Source organism: Diabrotica undecimpunctata, chromosome 3, assembly GCF_040954645.1.
Source record: "Diabrotica undecimpunctata isolate CICGRU chromosome 3, icDiaUnde3, whole genome shotgun sequence".
NCBI classification, from domain to species: Eukaryota; Metazoa; Arthropoda; class Insecta; order Coleoptera; family Chrysomelidae; genus Diabrotica; species Diabrotica undecimpunctata.
Window position 1 is genome coordinate 163,431,650 of NC_092805.1, and position 20,106 is coordinate 163,451,755.

The following is a 20,106-nucleotide window of genomic DNA, read 5'->3' on the forward strand; positions in this document are numbered from 1 at the left end:
AAACTGACAAGGTCTGGAGGATTCTAGGGATTTTAATGAGGTAGTGATCCATCTTAAATAGCCTTTCCCACTTAAATCTCAACGTCACCTTTCCACCCTCTTGTCACAAATGCTTTGATGATCCAAATTTCATTATTGTACTCTTTTTTTGTCCACTTATCGTTAATTCTATCAGTTGATATTATTTTCAGGTGACTGTCTTTTAGAGGCATGCAAATTGGCAGAATCCTTCCTAAGTTTAATTGGTCATACTCTGGCATAGCCTACTAGCCAAGCCGCATTGTGTCTCACAATATTGTATTGTGAACAAATCTCTTCCATTTTGTTACATTGGCCACTACATCTGCCAACTCTCTTTGTTATTAAATTGGTGCTTACCACAGAAGCCCACCTATACGACTGTTACAAAGAGAAGATGACGTTGTAAGTAAAAGTGTTAAAGGAAAATTATTAATAAATTCTCTTGAACTCCTATATAATAGATATTTAGAAATTTCTATAAACCGATGAGTCTTCTTTCCCATAGTAGTGTGGGAGAGCGGACAGGACTATCAGAATAGGGAAATTATTGTGTTAGAGCGAGAAGTACCTTTGTTACATGTGTTAGAGTGAGAATGATATGTTATCGTCATATTACGTAGAAGGAATCTTTATTACCAACTGTTATTCTTTGACTATTATCTACTAGTCGCCACTAGTCATCCGTCTTTTTTAATAAATTAATTTACAAATAATTTTTGTAGTTCTGCTACATTTTACTAGTCACCGCTCGTAATTCGCCATTTTTAAATAAAAATTAAACGATATATTTAAAAACAATGCATTTTTAATATAATGTTCTACATTATTGACTACCATAGTTTAACTTTTATCCGCTAGTCGGTCGCAGCCATTTTTAATTCAAAATTAATTTTTAATTTGACCTAGAACATGGCATAATATGCGATATGTATTTGACATTTGATATAAAACGTAACATTTATTTTAAACGTCACATTCCTCATAAAGGTAACGCTCTATGTCAAATGTCATATAAATGTCACATATTGAGCCAAATTGTAAATTTGTTATTTGTTATTCATGACAAATTCCTTGTTAATTCTTGTTAATTGTTGTATTGTGCAAAAAATATTCCTACAAATTACAAGTGCCATAATAAAAAGATTCTCATTTTAAAAATTTAAAATAGGGGGACATGCTTGCATTTTTAATATATCTAAGTAAAAAATAAATTACACCGGAAATAAAAAATTACACCGAATGATACAATGGATATTTCAGAAAGCCATAAATGGAGAACACCTCCCAAAGGAATGGACGGAAGCATATATGACATCTATATTTAAGAGAGGAGATTGAAAACGATGCGAAAACTACAGAGGAATAAGCGTGATATCATCAATAGGAAGATTATGTGGGAAGATACTGCGAGAAAAGATAGAGCAAGCGATAAAAGGCAAAATCGGCGAGGATCAGGCAGGCTTTACGGCAGGAAGATCATGCATAGACCACATATACACACTGGAACAACTGTTGGAAAAGAAAAAAGCAAAAAAAAGAGATATACATTTGGCATTTGTGGACCTGAGAAAGGCGTATGACTCTGTACCAAGGTCAGAACTATGGGAGGCAATGTACAAATTAGAAATACAGACGGAACTTCTACATAGAAGCTACAAAAGCTTTGTATAAAGAAAAGAAAGTGTCAATTAAAATGGGAACAAGAATCATAGGAGACTTCACCACAAGAAAAGGGCTCCTGCAGGGTTGTTCCACATCTCCAACCCTATTTAAAATATACTTAGAGAAAGCCTTGACTACATGGAAAAGAAAATGTAAAGGCGTGGGAGTACCGGTACGGAACGAATACCTATATACGTTAAGCTTTGCAGACAATCAAGTAGTGATTGCAAAAGACCAAGACGACCTCAGCTACATGATGAAGAAACTACAAAAAGAATATACTAACCTCGCGAAAATAAAGTACCTATCTAGAAGTAAAGAAGACATAGAAGATCTACAGATTGATGACAACGTAACAATCAAAGGAAAGGATAAATTCAAATACTTGGGGTTTATAATCACAAAAAATGCAACACCAGAAGAAGAAATTACACAAAGATAAGGACAAACAAGAACAGCAATCCGACAACTTAACTCAGTATGGTGGGATAGACACCTAAATATGAAGACAAAAACACAGATTTATAAAACATTAGTGCGAAGTATTATGACATATGGGGCTGAAAATTTGATCATAAACAAGAAAAACAGCAGTAAGATAGTAGTAACAGAGATGGAATGCCTGCATAGATGCAACAGAGTAAAAAGAATGGATAGGAGAGGTAATGACAAAATAAAGCAAAGAACATAAATAGAAACAGACATATTAACATATATAGAACAAAAAAGACTAAAGTGGTATGGACATGTAAGAAGAACTAGCGACAGCAGATGGATAAAGAGAATAACCGAATGGAGCCCCATAGGAAGGAGGAAAAGAAGACGTCCCCGAAAATCCTGGAGGAATGAAGTAGACGGCACCATGAGTAAGAGAGGCCTAAACGATGGAGAATGGGACAACAGAGAGAGATGAAAACAGTTGAGCGAGGGAAGGCAGTGAATACTGTAGAATACCTGAATATATATAAAAAATAAATATTTTCAATTACATATTTAATTACCAGAACAACCATCCACTATATTTTACAGCGGAATTATTATCAAAACCTGCGTCCTATTATATTTCTTACTTACACTATAACATGCATCACCAATCCCCTCATCTTTCTACAGCTATAAACATGTTTCATAAAATTTAAGTATTCCTTTATTTTTCAGGTAAACTTTTAATTGATATTATTTGTTCTACCTGTATCAATAATCTCTGGTATTGAGACACATTAATTCAAATATAATGTTATAAAAAATATTATTTAAAAATGTTTCCCTATGATAATATTAAGAAAAGTATTAAAACACTCAAAACTACAAATAAACACATTTTTCAAGAATCTTGAGTCAACATTTAGAAAAATGAACATAACTGCGAAGGCAAAATCCGGGAGAAATTCACATATAAATCCACTTTAGAAATGAAACGGGTTTGTTGTCAACCTCAGAGTTCACAGTTGTCAAGCGGGGTAGGTTGCTTTTAGCTAGTTGTGGTTCGAGGTAAACACCTAAACACAGCTCCGTCTAGTTATGGAATTAATTTCGTCGTGCGTTGGAATGATAAGAAAAGTTTCACAACTACAACAACAGTTACAAAAGTCATAATAAAAGATAGACGCGTAAACTGGATGATGTTTCGTGTTTTAATAAGGGTAAATATCTCGGGAAATGACAAACCCAGAGAAGGGATCAGATTAAACCAGACGAAAGAAAAATAATGCTATTAGTAGAAGTTTTACGAAAGTACTATTAGTGTGGTATTAATGCTTTACAATTTTATGTGCGAATTCTATAATTTAATGCTTGTAAAAGTATTTAAATTTGTGCAATTTTACCAATCTACTTGATTTGCATCTCTCGTACATTTACCTCAAGAAAGTTGAATAAAAATATAGCCGTAAGTGACTTATTTCAATATATAGTTTACTTGTGCCACAAATTGCATTTATGCTGCAAGAATCAGGTATTGTTTTTTGTTTTATAGGGCCTAAAATATGCCCGTAATCAAAAAACTGTAACATTGGCTGCGATACAGCGCATATATAGAAAAATAATAGAAAATTACACGATGTATTACTCTGGAGACAAGAAAGATCAGAGACTGACAGAAGAGGTAACAGAGAAGACAGACAAAAGAATATTTCAATTAAAACCTATGGCATTGAGAATAATTTACATTATTCCTAGAAACACAACAGGAACCCAGCCGTTTCGTTTTTTTTAATACGCTTGCGCATGGTCTAGACCTTGAGCTGTGATTTCTCGTAATACGCTCGTATACTCATAGCCATGATACTATAAAAAACAGTTTTTTATTATTATGGTACAAAGAATGACAGGTATGATACTCCCGAGTCCGAAATTGGGACGAGTTCGCGCATTACGTCACAATGAGAGTGATTTTAAATATTCCGCGTAAGAACATCGGTGCTTGCATTTTTAATTAAAAGTTATTTTATAAGTTAATAGGGTTTTTATTGAACTATTTTCGATTTATTGAATAATAGGTGTTTTATTATTTTGATTTAAAAAATTAATAAATAATACAGCGAACAAAAAATAAATAATAATTAAAAACAGAAAAGCACCTGGTCCTGATAAGATAAACAAGGAACTGCTAAAATATGGAGGAACAGCACTACGCAAATGGCTCCTAAAATTATTCGTCGATATAATAAATACCGGAGTAGTACCAGCGGAATGGAAGGAAAGTCTCCTGCTACCGATACTTAAAAAGGGAGACTCGAGAAATCCTGAAAATTAAAGAGGCATTAGTCTGATGAATAGAACATTAAAATTGTTAACGGCAGTCATAAAAGATAAAATCGAGGAAAAAGCGAACATGGCAGATGAACAACAAGGCTTCCGGAAGAACCGCAGCACAATAGACGCAATTTTTATTATCAGACAAATAATAGAGAAGTCTATTGAATATGGAAAACCAGCATACATGTGCTTTGTAGATTTAAAAAGTGCTTTTGATAGGGTGAAGCGAAATAACATCTTAAATTTATTACAAGCTGAACAAATAGACCATCAGATAATAAGGACAATTAATGAAATTAACAAGAACAACAAGACCAGAATTATAATGCCAACAGGGGAAACAGAATGCATAAAATTAAAAGGAGGAATCCGCCAAGGAGACTCGCTCAGCCCATTGTTATTCAATATGGTGATGAATCAAATAATTCACGAAGTAAGAAAACGACACAGATACCACTTGGAAGCGCATAAAATCACGATACTATGCTATGCCCATGATGCAGTACTAATTGCTGATAACGAAAATGACCTACAAAGGCAGCTCCACACCTTCAATATCACAGCAAACAAACTTAATATGAGAATGTCAGTAGAAAAAACTAAATGTATAGTGATCAGTATAGAGCCGCGTAGATGCAAACTAGAAATAGACGGCAAAATTGTAGAACAAGTAATGAAATTTAATTACCTAGGAGTAGAGATCACTAGTGACAGGGATATAAGAACACAGACCACAAGGCAAGCATCAAAAGCGGCAAGAGTAAGTGGTTGCCTCCGAGAAACCATATAGAGAAACAAATATCTGACCACGGAAAGCAAAATGAAAGTATACAAGACAACAGTAAGACCAATCCTAACATATGCAGCGAAGACAAGGACCGATACAAAAAAGACGAAACAACAGATCAACAATATCGAAATAAAAGTGTTAAGATAAATAGCGGGAATATAATTAAGAGAGAGATAAACCAACAGAAGTATACGCGAAAAATGCAAAATACAAAATATTAACAGGTGGATAAAAACAGGAAAAAAAATTGGAACGAACATGTAAACCGAATGGGACCAGATAGATTAGTGAACATCTGTAAAAACAACAAGCCTTATAGCAGAAGACCCATTGGAAGGTCGCCAAAAAGGTGGACAGATAATGTACAGTCAACAGCGACTGAAACAGAATAAGAGGCAGACAAACAGGAGTAATCTTAGTCGCACGAATAAGAAGAAGAAGACAAAAAATAATCTGTAAAATAAATAAATTTTTTTTTGTATTCTTCGATTTTTAATCCTAGGAAGGTAATCTTCGTAAATTTTACTAGCTCTCTTTTGATTGGCTTGTCTTATTTAGTGCCCGTCTCAATTAGGGGATGAAGCATTCGTCTATTTGCTCGTAAACTGATAAAAATAATTGATCAGTAATTATTTGTAATAAAATCGACAAAACAAATGAAACACAAGGTTTTCAGTTACAATTTTCTTTAATTTTCTCTTATTTCCTATATCTTAGGTTTAATTTATTAATTCTAAAATACATTTGAGAGCGAAAGAGATTGTGTAATTATCTGTTCCACAATCCTCCTCGACTCTCTTTTGGAAAGTCATTCCTGCCTTTTAAGTTGATTTATGAATAAACTTTTCCATTGTGACAGATAAAGAAAAGGAACATCATTACTTTTCAGCTTTTCAGGTACTTTCTTTGATTCATATTACAGCAATCCATAAAGTATTTGGAACAAAGCCTTGATGTTTTAGTATTAAATTTGTCTTTACGACAACCCAGAGTTTTCCACTACCGAGTCCTTGAGAAAACCACGAAACCTACCAGAGTTATCGGCATCTCTTATCTAATTATGACTCAAACAATCAGCTACTACACAACGCATTTTATGTTTAGCTTATAAATTGTTCCTACCGAAAGTCCCGAAAAAATGCAGGAGGGGTATGAGTTTGGTTGGGTATTAAGTACTGACTTAATAATAATTAAACATCTAGTGCGTGTATATATTGCTTTGCTGGATTTTCATCATCTTCCTCTTCGGCCTTTTCCCAACATGAGTTTGTTGTGTTCGTCCTCCATAGTACTCTATTTTCTCAGGCACCTTCTATGAGGTCTCTGCCTATCACATAATTTCCTATTCCATGGATGTTCCAATCAGAATTTCGTTTTTAAATTTCATAACTCTCTTTCTAAAGGTCAAAACTGGTTCATCTGAGGTCCAAATTAAAGGTATTAATCTTGACTATTTACTAAAATAACATTTAAGAGAGTAACGCATCTTTAACTAAAAATGTAACTTAAAAAAACGCAAAAAACTGGTTTCTTCAATTTTTAACTGCTTTTTACCACTTTAGAAATTCCGAAAAAAATCTGAAACCTAGTTTTGGTGATCGTGCATCATATATATATATTTCGTTCGACGATCTAAATTTTTGTTTTATGGTCGTTTAAAATTTTTAAACGCTCAAATCAATTTGAATTTCCCACCTACTCTCATTTTGGTTCAAACAGTTTTTTTAGAGCACAAAAAAACCTTTAAACAAAAAAAAAACAAAATCTATTTTGGTAAAAAATTAAGTGAATTATGGTCAAAAAACGATCGTTGACGTTTTATGGAATTTTGAAGTCATGTGTCAATGTTTTGGGCTAAAATCTGGTAAATCTTTATTTTTTGTGATGCCAAACATTACCCCAAAATTTGGAGTCAAGTTACCTCGGCTATACCCTTTCGTTTCCAAAACGTAAACGTAGTTTCAAATATATTAGCGGTTAGTATGTAGTTCAGAGATGTACAAAAGTAGATGGCGTTACGTAGCATATCGACTGCACGTAAAGTGGGAAATTTGATGAAAAATCCTGTCTTCATATCTAGAAGTATTTCTTTGGAAGCAGAAGGTAGATATAGGCCGAAAGAAAAAAAGTAATGTCACATTGTGAATAAATAATACCACCATCTACTAACAAAATACCGGAAACACGATAAAATACCGAAAGAATGGAAAACGAGCGAACTAATTCTACTATTTACAAAAAGGAGATAACAGCCAAAAAACTACAGAGGTATAAAATTGTTAAATAATGCCCCAAAACTTACAACTAAAATTTTACAAGTACTAATAAATCAGACGATAAGTTTAGCAGATGAACAACAGGGTTTTCGTAGTGGAAGATCGTGTACAGATGCAATATTCGTTATAAAACAAATTACTGAAAAATCACTAAAGTATAATAGGCCAGCATTTTTGTGTCCGATTTACGTAAAGAAAGCGTTTGACAGAGTAAGACTCAAAGACGTAATCCATCTTCTGTATAATAGAGAAGTTTCCCTAAATATTATAAAAACTATCGAACTTATAGAAATAGGCAGCTGAATAAGACAAGGGGACTTATTGATCCCTGTGCTTGAGCCCCATTCATTTAATCATGAATGAAATGATCAAAAGCGTTAACAAAGAAAGAGGATACAGAATGGGAAACAAACAAATAAAAATACTCTGTTACGCAGACGACGCAATATTGATAACCCAAGATGAAGATAGTCTGTAAAGACTGGTCCACAGATTTAACATAAGAGCAAAAGAATTTAATATGACAACCTCAGTAGTCAGCAAAGAATCAGAATATGACGAAACAGACACATTAATACTGAGATGAAGTCAATAATTCATAAAACCAGTATAAGACCAATAATGACATATGACTCAGAAACCAGACTTGACAAAGCCATAACGCAAAGGCTGTTTATAAAGAGGAAGAGGAAGAAGATCTATTAAAAAAAGTTTGGTGATGTTGGGACATTTTGTAACGCTTTTATCTTGTGTTTTATTTTATTATTTTTTTTTAATTTATATTTAAATGGGAATAAGCCACAATTAAAGGTTAAAATACGTTTATTGTCGTTTCAATTTCCACTTCGGAAATCGTTTTCAAAATACAAACATTAGTATTAGACTAATGTTTGTATTTTGAGAACGATTTCCGAAGTGGAAATTGAAACGTCAATAAACGTATTTTAACCTTTAATTGTGGCTTATTCCCATTTAAATATAAATTAATTTAAAATGCCACAAGAAAATAGCTTCAGAACAATATTATTTTTTTATCTACATTGTTTGTAAAAGTATAAACAAAAAATCATCGTATAATAAAGCGTCCAATTATATACCGGATTTTTTGTTTGAAAAAAAAAACATTTTTTATTAATAAAGGTAAAAACATTAATTTAAATACAAAAATACCGGTTTTATAACTCGTACACTCTAATATTTTACAGAATATTAGATCGAACCTTTTGTACGTCAATAAAAAACGGCGAGAAGCACTAACACAAAGCTTCCACATTTGCAAATAAACATTTATTTTGATGGTACCCTTTCCAAACAAAAACATCACAAACCGTGACATGCGAACGCAATAAAACTGGCGATTCTTCGTTGGAAAGTGGAACAGAATAATCCTCTCAATGAATATTTCATGCAAAGATTGATACAACTGCCGGCAGAGCCTCATCGGTAATCGATTATAGTTATCCAAGATTCCCTAAGATGAGTCACGTTTTGCAAATAGAGGACTTTATCAATAGAACGAAGGTTGGCAAGTGCTTGTCCATCAGTGTGTAAATTCAAAATCAGACATTGCCGTCGAACATGACGTGGAAAATATTAATTTTCGAGGCGGAAGGGGCCGGAACGTCGAGTGACGTACAAAGGAAGATGCTGTGTGGAATTTTGTAATAGCTGGTGGTGATGAGAAAAGCCGATAGGCGATTGGAAATCAGAGGTAATGGAAATATTTAAATTTCATATTTACAAGGAGGATTCTTTTTCTTTACTAATTTTTTATTGAATATTAGCAGGTAATATCCCTAGGCACATTTAAATTATGAGATGTTTCTTGTTCTATTTGCGTGAATATGGGAATTTATTTATACAAGGTGGTCCAGAATTATGTACATTAATTTCTAGAGCTCATAGTACGTCCAAAAATAAGGGTACTTCTTTATGTACACTTTTTTATAAAACTGAATAATAAGGGAGATAAAACCCTTTAAAGGGATGAATTGAAATTCTTATTTTTTTCAAATATCTTCCAAACGGTTTTGAATACAGAGTTCATATTTTGGGAGTGATTATAAGACATTAGGATAATTAATTTCATGTCACCACCTACCACATCCTATATTAATACAGGGTAGTTTTGAAGGGTAAGTGGAGGTTATTGCGTCACATGTTTTTTAATTTTACATATTTTAAAAAAATATTTTAAAAATTGTTTCCTTAGACTTTTCTACGCAAAAAAGGTGCTCTTGTAATATTTCGATAGATATCACCGTTTTCGATTTATTTAAACTCGAAGGTATACATGTATTTTATTGTAATCGTTACATTTCTTAATATTCATCAAGTATGCTTTGGAATTGACACTTGTGTTAGCAACAGCACTTTAATCTCAAGTAGTCTATGAATTGTCAGTGACGTTTAATAACAGTTAAATTATTTTATCTACACTTTTATTGTACTCGACAGTGAAATTTGTTTAACACGTCTCTTTTGCTATATTTTTAAATTTGTTTGCCCGCAATATGGCACACTATTCAAATTCTGAGATGACAGACATACTTTTAGTATTAGGGGAATGTTCGGGAAATGTTGCTGCCGCTGTAAGACGCTACAGAGAAAAGTATCCGAACAGAAATATTCCCAATGCCAGGACTTTTGTAAGTACTGAACGACGACTGAAATAAACCGGTTGTCTTCAAAGAAGGAATACAGATGCTGGTCGTCGTAGAGAAGCAAGAAATGTTCGCGTTGAACAGCAAATATTGGATGCTGTAATAAATGACCCCACAATAAGTACACGCAGGTTAGGATTAAGAACGAATATTTCCCATCAAAGTGTTTTAAGAGTTCTGCATGAAGAGCAATTACATCCTTACCACTATCGACAGGTGCAGGAATTGTTACCTGACGATATGCCACTTAGAGTTGATTTTTGTGAAGTATTGCAAAATAAAGTTCAAACTGCACCAAATTTTTTAAGCAACATTCTGTTTACAGACGAGGCCACATTTAAAAGACAAGGTATGTTCAATTCTAAAAATATGCACTTCTGGGCTGAAGAAAATCCAAGGGCTACAATGGAAACTCACTTCCAACACACGTTCAAGATAAACGTTTGGGCAGCTACTTTAGGAAATAGTTTCATAGGATACCACATCTTTCCCGGAAATTTAAATGGTAACATGTATTACAATTTTCTAGACAATATTTTACATGATATTTTGGAAAATATTCCATTACAAATACGAAGAAACATGTTTTTCATGCATGATGGTGCTACACCACATTACACAAGAATTTGTAGAAGGTGGTTACATGAACATTTCCCTGATAGGTGGATAGGCCGGGATGCGGATGCATCGATTCATTGGCCTGCTCGTAGTTGTGATCTTAATCCAATGGACTTTACAGTATGAAGTTATTTGAAATCAAAAGTGTATAACACTCCAATTAATAAAGTAAATGAGTTAAGAGACAAAATTGAACAAGTATTTACCGATTTACAAAACGATCCAGTAACATTAAATGGATTAATGCGTTCGCTAAATAAAAGAATTAGATTATGTATTCAACAAAATGAAATTCATTTTGAACAGTTGTTGTGAAATATTATTTTCGCCATTAATTAAATGTTAAGTATTAATTAAGTTTTCCATTAATTTGTAATATTATTGCCAACACAAGTGCCAATTCCAAAGCTAACTGATGAATATTAAGAAATGTAACGATTACAATAAAATACATGTATACCTTCGAGTTTAAATAAATCGAAAACGGTGATATCTATCGAAATATTACAAGAGCACCTTTTTTGCGTAGAAAAGTCTAAGGAAACAATTTTTAAAATATTTTTTTAAAATATTTAAAAATTAAAAAACATGTGACGCAATAACCCCCACTTAACCTCCAAAACTACCCTGTATTAATATAGGATGTGGTAGGTGGTGACATGAAATTAATTATCCTAATGTCTTATAATCACTCCCAAAATATGAACTCCGTATTTAAAATTGTTTGGAAGATATTTGAAAAAATAAGAATTTCAATTCACCCTTTTAAAGGGTTGTATCTCCCTATTATTATTCAGTTTTATAAAAAAGTGTACACAAGAAGTACCCTTATTTTTGGACGTACTATGAGCTCTAGAAATTAATGTACATAATTCTGGACCACCTTGTATAAATAAAAATAAATAAATACTTTACTCTCTTTTTGATAAACATAGTTTGTGTAGAATCGAAATATAGTAAGATATTATATAGAAATAAATTGAAGAAATTCTTTATCTGAATAGTAAATTTGCACACTTAAAAATTCCTTTAAATTTAGTTTGAAGCTTGTCATGCTCCTACACAGTTTTATGTTTATTGGTAATTTATAAAAAAAGTCTCCCACTATACTAGAATACTTAAAATATAAAATATATTTTCCCTGCAGATTGGGGAACGTAAGGTATCTTTACCTACTGTTTATGTTCTGGACTTGCCCTTTTTCCAATTTTTTAGGTTACAAATAGACTAGTTATATAAAGAGGAGCCAAAGGCAGTATTTTGAATTGTTGAAATTATTGTCTGCAAGTGGTATTATCTCGTAACCGGTGAGCTGAAGTCACGCAGACTCCTAGTACCTTAGAAATTGTTGTAACTTTTTTCCGGTGACCTTGAATCTTGGGCACCCTCATGTACCTTCAATTTACTAGCTATTGGAAGTTAACAGTAATTTCAGCTGGGTATTCAGCCATGGTAGTGTGAACTTGTTCAAATTAGAAATCAGAGTCTCGGTGACTCCACTTCACCGTTAAGGTAAGTTTTGTAATTGTTATAAAATTAAAGATTTTTGTGAAAAACTCCTTATTTTTAGATGTATTTGCCTAGTACATCAAAAAAAGTTAATCCATTAGACAATCATTTTAAAGGCACTCCTAAGATATAATGAGAAAGAATCGGTTTGTCTGATATAGAAGATGGATATATCGAAGAAAAACATGAATATCGACCTTTAAGTGAAAGTGATGATACTGAACAATCTTTTTCAGATGATGAACATATTGATGAAGAACTAGACCAAGAGAATAAGGATGAAATTGGAAATAAGTACTATTATGGGAAATCTCGCCAAAAGTGGGCGGTAAATTAACCTGTAAATAATGTGCAAACTCCACAACATAATATATTCATAAACCTACCAAGGTTAAAAGGTCCTGATTGTACTCTAGGAGATGAAGCTACTCCAGAAGATATATGGAACATTCTCATTTCTAAAGCTATGATAAATATCATAGTGCAGTATAAAAATATAAAGATTGCAGAAATTCAAACAAGGTTTGCTGTAAAAACAGGAACAAGATACGGATAGTACTGAATACAAGCTTTGTTGGGCATACTAATATAAAACGCGATCCATAAATCTAATAATGAAGATATTGACTCCACGTTTACTGCAGGTGAAATCGGAAGAGAGATTTTTAGAACTGTTATGAGCAGAAAATGATTTAGTAAAATTGCCTGAGGTTTGATGATGCCACATCTAGGAAACGAAGACTAAAAGAAACACCAGCTGCTCATATTAATGATATTTTTGAAATGTTTTTTAAAAATTGTCAAGATGTATCTGTATCTGTAGAGTAGGGAGGGCGAGTTAAGTTTCACAGCACTTAGGCCACAATTAACCCATTGTGCATCCTCCCAGGGAGCTGTCACCCTTAGCTCATTGTCCATCCTGCCATTTCTAGGAAGGTGGACAAGTCACCAGGAGACATCTTTCTTATGTGGGCAGGTGTGGGCCAGGACTCGCCGAACGCGTACTCTCGTATTAACGATAACTCCAGGCATTCACATAGGACATGCTCTACAGTTTCGTCTTCTCGTTTACACTTTCTACATAGAGGTGTGTCTGCTAGCCCCAGTATGTGGAGGTGTTTGCTTAGTTGACAATGACCAGAGTTAAAAAACCAACTGCCAAACGTAGGTTTTTCTTGGTCATTCCCAAGAACTTCTTTGATGTTGAATCTTCACGGTTACTAAGTGTTACCCTGGCAAGTTTACATCCTTGTCCTTTTTCCCATCTTTTTACAGTTTGCGTAGGGGAGTGACATTTGACAATTTTCGCGATTGTTGTAGTTGACCAACCAAAAAGGTACCCAGGTCCTAAGAGTCTTAGGCCTGCCGCCTTTCTAGATAATTGGTCAGCAATGCGGTTGCCTTTATTCCTATTGTGTTTTTTAACCCACCTCATGATGATGGTATTACCACCGGAAGGTTGAGTTAGTGACTCGTGACACTCCATTACTAAACCTAATGTGACACGAGGTCTATTCAAGGTTAGTAGCGCTTGTTTGCTATCTGTGCAGATCATTATAGTTTTCCCTGCTATACCTTTTTGGGTTATCTCTTTTGCGGATATGGAGATACCAGTCAGTTCTGTCTGACCTGCGCTGGCATTTTTGCCCATACCCCACTTTATTTTTAGGTTCAGTGATCTGGAGTATATCCCGCATCCTGAGCCTTCTTTCATTTTGGAGATATCGGTGTATATGCAATAGGCATTTGCCACGTTTGTCTTCATATACTGTCGATTTTGTAGGGTTTGTTAAAGACAAACTTTGCTTCAATTGAGTCGCAGCCTGCCTGTAGCAGTGGTAGCGCATCCAGCTCTCCCCGCCCGAAACGGGTTCTCAATCGTCCCATTCCTACATCAAGGTTTGCACCAGCTGAGCGCAGTCGTATCATTGTCACTAGCGCCACCTCTTTGACATATATATCTAGAGGCGTGATGCCAATGATCAACTCCATTGCAGCAGTTGGTGTTGTTGTCATGGCACCTGTTATATTTGTCAAGATGTATTTACCATTGGAAAAAAATGCATGCATTGATAACACACAATCGGTATTTTATCTATCAAAATCTCTATTTGGCAGTAATAGAACATTATGTACTGCAGATAATTGGTTTTCTTCTCTTCATCTACTTAAATAGTTACAGTCCAGAGGCCATACCTATAGCCTCTGGACTGTGACTGAACCATGAGAAAATTAAAAAGGGAAATAGCCCAGAGTTTAAGGCAAACAAACAAAAACAAGTTAGTTCTGCAATATATGGATTTTCAAAACATGAAACGCTAGTTTCATATTTTCCTAAGAGAAACAAGGCTGTAATCCTTATTAACCTCTATACATTACTGTCGTGCTACGGATGTTGAGAATAACAAACCTGAAATAATATCATTCTATAAATTCAACAAAAAGGAGGCGTTGATGCATGAGATGAAAAATGCACCATTTACATCTCATCGAGGATGAATAGACGTTGGCTAATAGCTATTTTTCATCAAATATTAGACATGAGTTTTGTCAATGCATTTGTCATGTCTAATTATTTAAAAATAATGAAAATATATCCCAAATCAAATTCATGAAGTTACTATATGTATATTCTAAACTTCGCAAAAAACACTTTAGTTTAATTGATGAAATTGTGGAGACCTGTTATAATGAGGAGAAATTTCAGTACTATTGTAAAATAAAGGTACTTTAATAACTGTTTTTATATAATACTTATATACCTATGAGCGAATAAAGTTCATCCAGTTGGAACTTATTTCAGTGAAATTTTTTCAAATACATAAATCTTTTTCTTTATTTTTTAAAAATCAGTCCGTGGGACTCCACATCACGCTCAATGTAACTGAAATTGCACCTCACCGGTTACGGTTTATGGGGGATATCAACAATAGAGTGTATTATTCTGCCTAGTAGAATAAAGGCTTCATTAATACGACTTCTTGCTACCAAAAAACAAATCCCGTATCTTAGACGAAATTTGGCGTGAGCATAATAAAGCACTATTAATTGTTTCTCCTTTAAAACTTGTTTTAAATTTCGGATCAAAAAAATTACTGAGTTCAATATGTATCAGTTTTTTTTGGGATGGTCGTTATCGCTTCTAATGGAGTATATTTACTAAATATTAAAAACCATCACTTAAACCAACCCTGAGTGATAATTTCTATCACTCATTTCTGATTTTAAACATACAAAGTTTCTTTAAACATACACACAGTTTTAGACTAGCAAACAAAAATCTCTCGCTCTCGACTGTTGACTCGCGTGGACAACAGACGCTGTGTTTGTCTCTTTAAGCTTTCTTTTCATGGATTACAGACACCTTTTTCGCTCGCTCTTAGCTATTTAAGCCCATACAAAACGAACGTGCCTTTTAAGCTCTCTCTGATTTTTGTTCTGGTGGTAGCCGGACGTATTTTTCGCTCGCTCTTGACTGTTGACTTCTGTTGACAACAGACGTTTTTGTCACATTATTTACTGATAATAGCTGGGTTTCATACAACAGACGTACTTTCCGCCTATCTTAATAATAGCGACCAGCTAACAGAAAAAGTACCGTGATACACGCTAATCTGCTACAGACAAAATGATACAAGAATCCATGTGTGTCAACCATACTTATATGAGGATTACAAATCCGCCAGAATCCGCCAGTGTATGGAACAACAATATCGGTAAGACTTTAATAAACTTGATCAGCTATTGTCTGTATAACCTTAATTACTCTTTCTTAACTAGTTTGAACCAGCCCTCTTAATACAGTTTTTAAAATTTTAAAATTATATGAAAATTGTAAACTTTTTTTTAGTAAAATTAATAATTCAATGAACGCATTATAGTTTTAGTTATACTTTTACACTTACTTATTTGATAAAACTGTAGAAATAAAACAAAAATAGTGGTAAAGGTAATAAAACGGTATATCTTTTAATTCATCACACATTTAATAAGTTCCCTTATGTCTCTGATATGTTTTGGTAAGATTAGAACTTAAAATACTCGTAATAGGATTATATTTGTATATATAAATGTTACTGTTTAAATGCCTAAATTTGTTATTCCCTTACCTTGCACCCTATCTGCCCTTGATCCTGACGGCGCCGCGGTCCCTCGACTTTCCAACACCGATGCCTTCTGTGGCCTTTCTCCTTCAACGCTCTCCTCGTTGCTGACGAGGTAAAGTGTGGCGATCGTCGCCAGACATTTCAACTTCATGTTGCCTCTTTTGAAGTGCTTGTGCCGCACGACGAATTCCAGACCCAAGACGGACGATTCCAGACCTTCCCGACCTGGATCAAAGAAAAGACAACTTGTTAGCGGGTGAAAAACATACGTCGAGGGATTAGGAGTCGGTCGTTTATCGAAAATCGGTGTTTGCCGCCTAACTACATAGTTAGCCCTTAATTGCTTTGGAGACTATTGCGCAAATTGAATAATATTATTAATTTAATATAACATTAATCACTTAAATAATCTAAATATATGTATTTAAAATTGTATGAGACGTAAAACAACAGCAATACTATAATTTTTGTTATATTACTATAAAGTCTGGACTTTAGGAACATAGATTCTACAATCTAGTAGATAAGAACGATAGTACAGGATATTTACTGCTTACGAGTTACTGCGTTTTGCAGTCATGTTTGTAAGATATTTCTTAAAGCTAAGCGTCCGTTGCGTGTGACACCTAGATATTTTAGGTGTTTATTGTGGCTAAAAAACATGTCCTCAAAGAATATTTTTAGGTTGTTAGTTGGCCATCCTATTGTTAAGCTCTATACGGAGGAGGCTACAGTTTCCGTATGTGAAAATATATCCAAAGAATAGCCAGGTTGTTTGTTGGTGTTGATTTAATAAACTTACTATTTAATATAGTGCTACTGGACAATATTTATTTGGTGTTTTATTAGCTTTTCCTGATTTTACAACACTTTCCACTGGCAAGATGTCTTGCAAACTCGGCAAGACACTATCTAGTAAATTTACCGCGGTTGTTTAAAAGCTCACCACGAACGGCATTGATACCAATAGTTTTTCCCTTTTTATTCCATTTTATTTAAGGACTTCGTAATTTCCTTACATTTTCTGGAGTTGGAATACTCTGTTTCAGGAGAAAAGTGGATTTTCTAACCTTGAGGTCTTTTTAACTTTAGTTGTACGCAATTTTGAAATGTTTTTGATAAAGACACTAATATATATTCGAGTTTTCGCAGCAGAACCAGGATTATATACTTGACTTTTACAAAACTAGATTTTTAATCATCTCAGTTCATCTATATACTCTTAAAAAATGGAACCACCGAGCAAGAGATAACCAGCAGATTAGCACAGAGAAAAACATGTATTAAACAAATGAACGGGTACTGTGGGATAGACAGATTACCAGAAATACAAAGAAGAGAATTTATAACACCTTGGAACGCCGTATAATGACCTATGGAGCAGAGAATTGGGTAATAAATAAACGAAACAGGTCCAAAATCACAGCAACTGAAATGGAGTTCATGAGAAGAAGTTGCAGAGTGACAAAAATGGATCGCATCAGAAATGAGGAGATAAAACGAAGAATGGCAGTAGAACAAGACATACTCAGCTACATTGAAGAAAAACGTTTAATTTGGTATGGACATGTGAGAAGAACAGATCATACAAGGTGGATAGCAAAGATTTCGGATTTGAGCCCAATAGGAAGGAGGAAAAGGGGTAGTGACCCAATAGAAAGTGGACGAGGCCATGGAAAGATGAGACCTTAGAGATGGAGAATGGCAGAACAGAAAGGACTGGAGACGTTGGCTGAAAGAAGGAAGGCGGCGACAGCTGTAAAAATCCTTGTATAGATAGATAGTTCATTTATTGCAAAGTGCAGTATCAATCTTATAAGATCAATGCTAACATATGGAGATGAAACGTAGTCACCCAAAAAGACCAAGAACTGCTTAAACGTTTCGAGTAAAAAATCCTAAAATCAATGTATTATGAAGTAATTAAAGAGCAAGATTTGTGCCAAATTCTTAAAAACTTTTAAGTTGTATAGGAGTTTTGGAGATTCTGACGTTGTTAAATTCAATAATGTAGCAAGCCTTAGATGGATAGTGCATGTAACCGGGCGAGAGAAAGGTGCAACTGTAAGAAATATTTTTAACCGAAGAGGGCAGATGGAAAAATGAGCCAGAGAAAGATCGAGACTTGGGTATCAAGGCAACTAAGAGAACAATTTTAAATCTATTGGGGTTACAGCATGGAGAAAAGTTGTTAAAGTCAGGGACGAATGGAGGATTGTTCTGAAATTGGTTTTGGCTCATAAAAAAATGTAATGCCACTGATGATGATTATGATAATAATTTTCTGCTTTCTGTTTTCACCGAATTCTTTGGATATACTTATTTATATCTTAATCTTCTCAAACAATGTGGCATCCGTAGCTCAGTGGCTGCGTTACTGGCTTAACAAGCTGCAGGGCCCAGGTTTGAATCCTGGCACCGACAAAATTTTCAATTTCTAATTTAACTGAGCTGCCACCGTGCTTCGGAGGGCACGTACAGCCGTCGGTCCCGGTTACGAAAGTAGTCGTTAAGTCATGTTAGGGGCGCTTGCGCGACCTGAACACCCTAACACTAGACCTTAGCCAGAAGGTTACACGAACTTACTTTTCTCAAACAATTCAGTAATGTATTATTACAAGAAAAAGTAGGTTATTAAGCTTACCTGTAATTCTATCTGATATATGGAAACAATCTTTGGAACTTAACAAACAAATAACTTAGATGCTAGTACTAAGAAGATGATACTTCTTGCTATTGACAGACATTAGCCTCTGTATTCAGTGGTAACAAAACAAAGATCAAGTATATATTTCCTACTCCTGGCTACAGATCAGAAAGTGCCTTTATTCTTGGTGCCTGTGACCACAAAATCAGGGGGAGTACGTATGACCACACAGAAAAAATCATGGAGCGTATGATTATGATGACTATTATCATCAAACTAAATGTTTAAAAATCTAAATTTAAAGTCAGGAACGCCAACGACTTCACCAGCCATAATCATGAAGTAAAAGCATTTATTTCTCAACAAAACAATGATGTCATGCTGATTTCTGAGATACATAATATGACAAATATACGTTATTTTAAGGTATAAAATGATCTAATCTACTCTACTGTACTATTAAAAAGCAAAGCTGATAGCGGGACTGCAATGATAATATTAAATGAGATTAGGCACTATGAAACAAAGAAACCTAGAAAATTAAATATATATGCCACCTCGATATCAAAAGAAAAATGGCATGGACACCTAAACTTATTTTCTATTTATTGACAACCAATCAAACTAATAAAGGAAAATACACTACTATAAAAAACTTGGACCAAAATTCATCGCCACTGGTAACTTTAAGCATTATCGATGGGATCAAGGATAATTACCACCCGTGGCTGAACTCTACCCAAAAGTACCGTAATTAATAAAATTGCCATCCTATCCACATATGTCAACCTACCTACTGGCACATTGACCGGCGAAAAATATCTTGGCTTCTGTGCCATAAAAAGAATCGCTTCTAATTACTTAAATATTCAATCATCAATAATTTGGTTTATCTTCTTATCACTCTTCCTTCTTTATAAGTGTAAACACACTTATAAAGAAGAAGAGTTATGCCACATCAAGAGCTAGCCTAATCACGCTAACATTAAACAAAATCAGGAAAAATTGAAACATATTTAATGAGTTAATCTCTGAGTAAATCAATTTGAACCTGCCA

The 20,106-nt window shown here is 34.1% G+C and overlaps 1 protein-coding gene across 1 annotated transcript in view; it reads right to left on the minus strand.

Moving 5' to 3' along the window:
* LOC140437921 (uncharacterized) overlaps positions 1-20,106 on the minus strand; it is a 224,775-nt gene that overhangs the window by 40,130 nt on the left and 164,539 nt on the right. Inside the window, exon 5 of the mRNA XM_072527709.1 lies at positions 16,406-16,627. Within this exon, the coding sequence (XP_072383810.1) occupies positions 16,406-16,627 (222 nt within the window). The remainder of the gene's footprint in view (positions 1-16,405; positions 16,628-20,106) is intronic.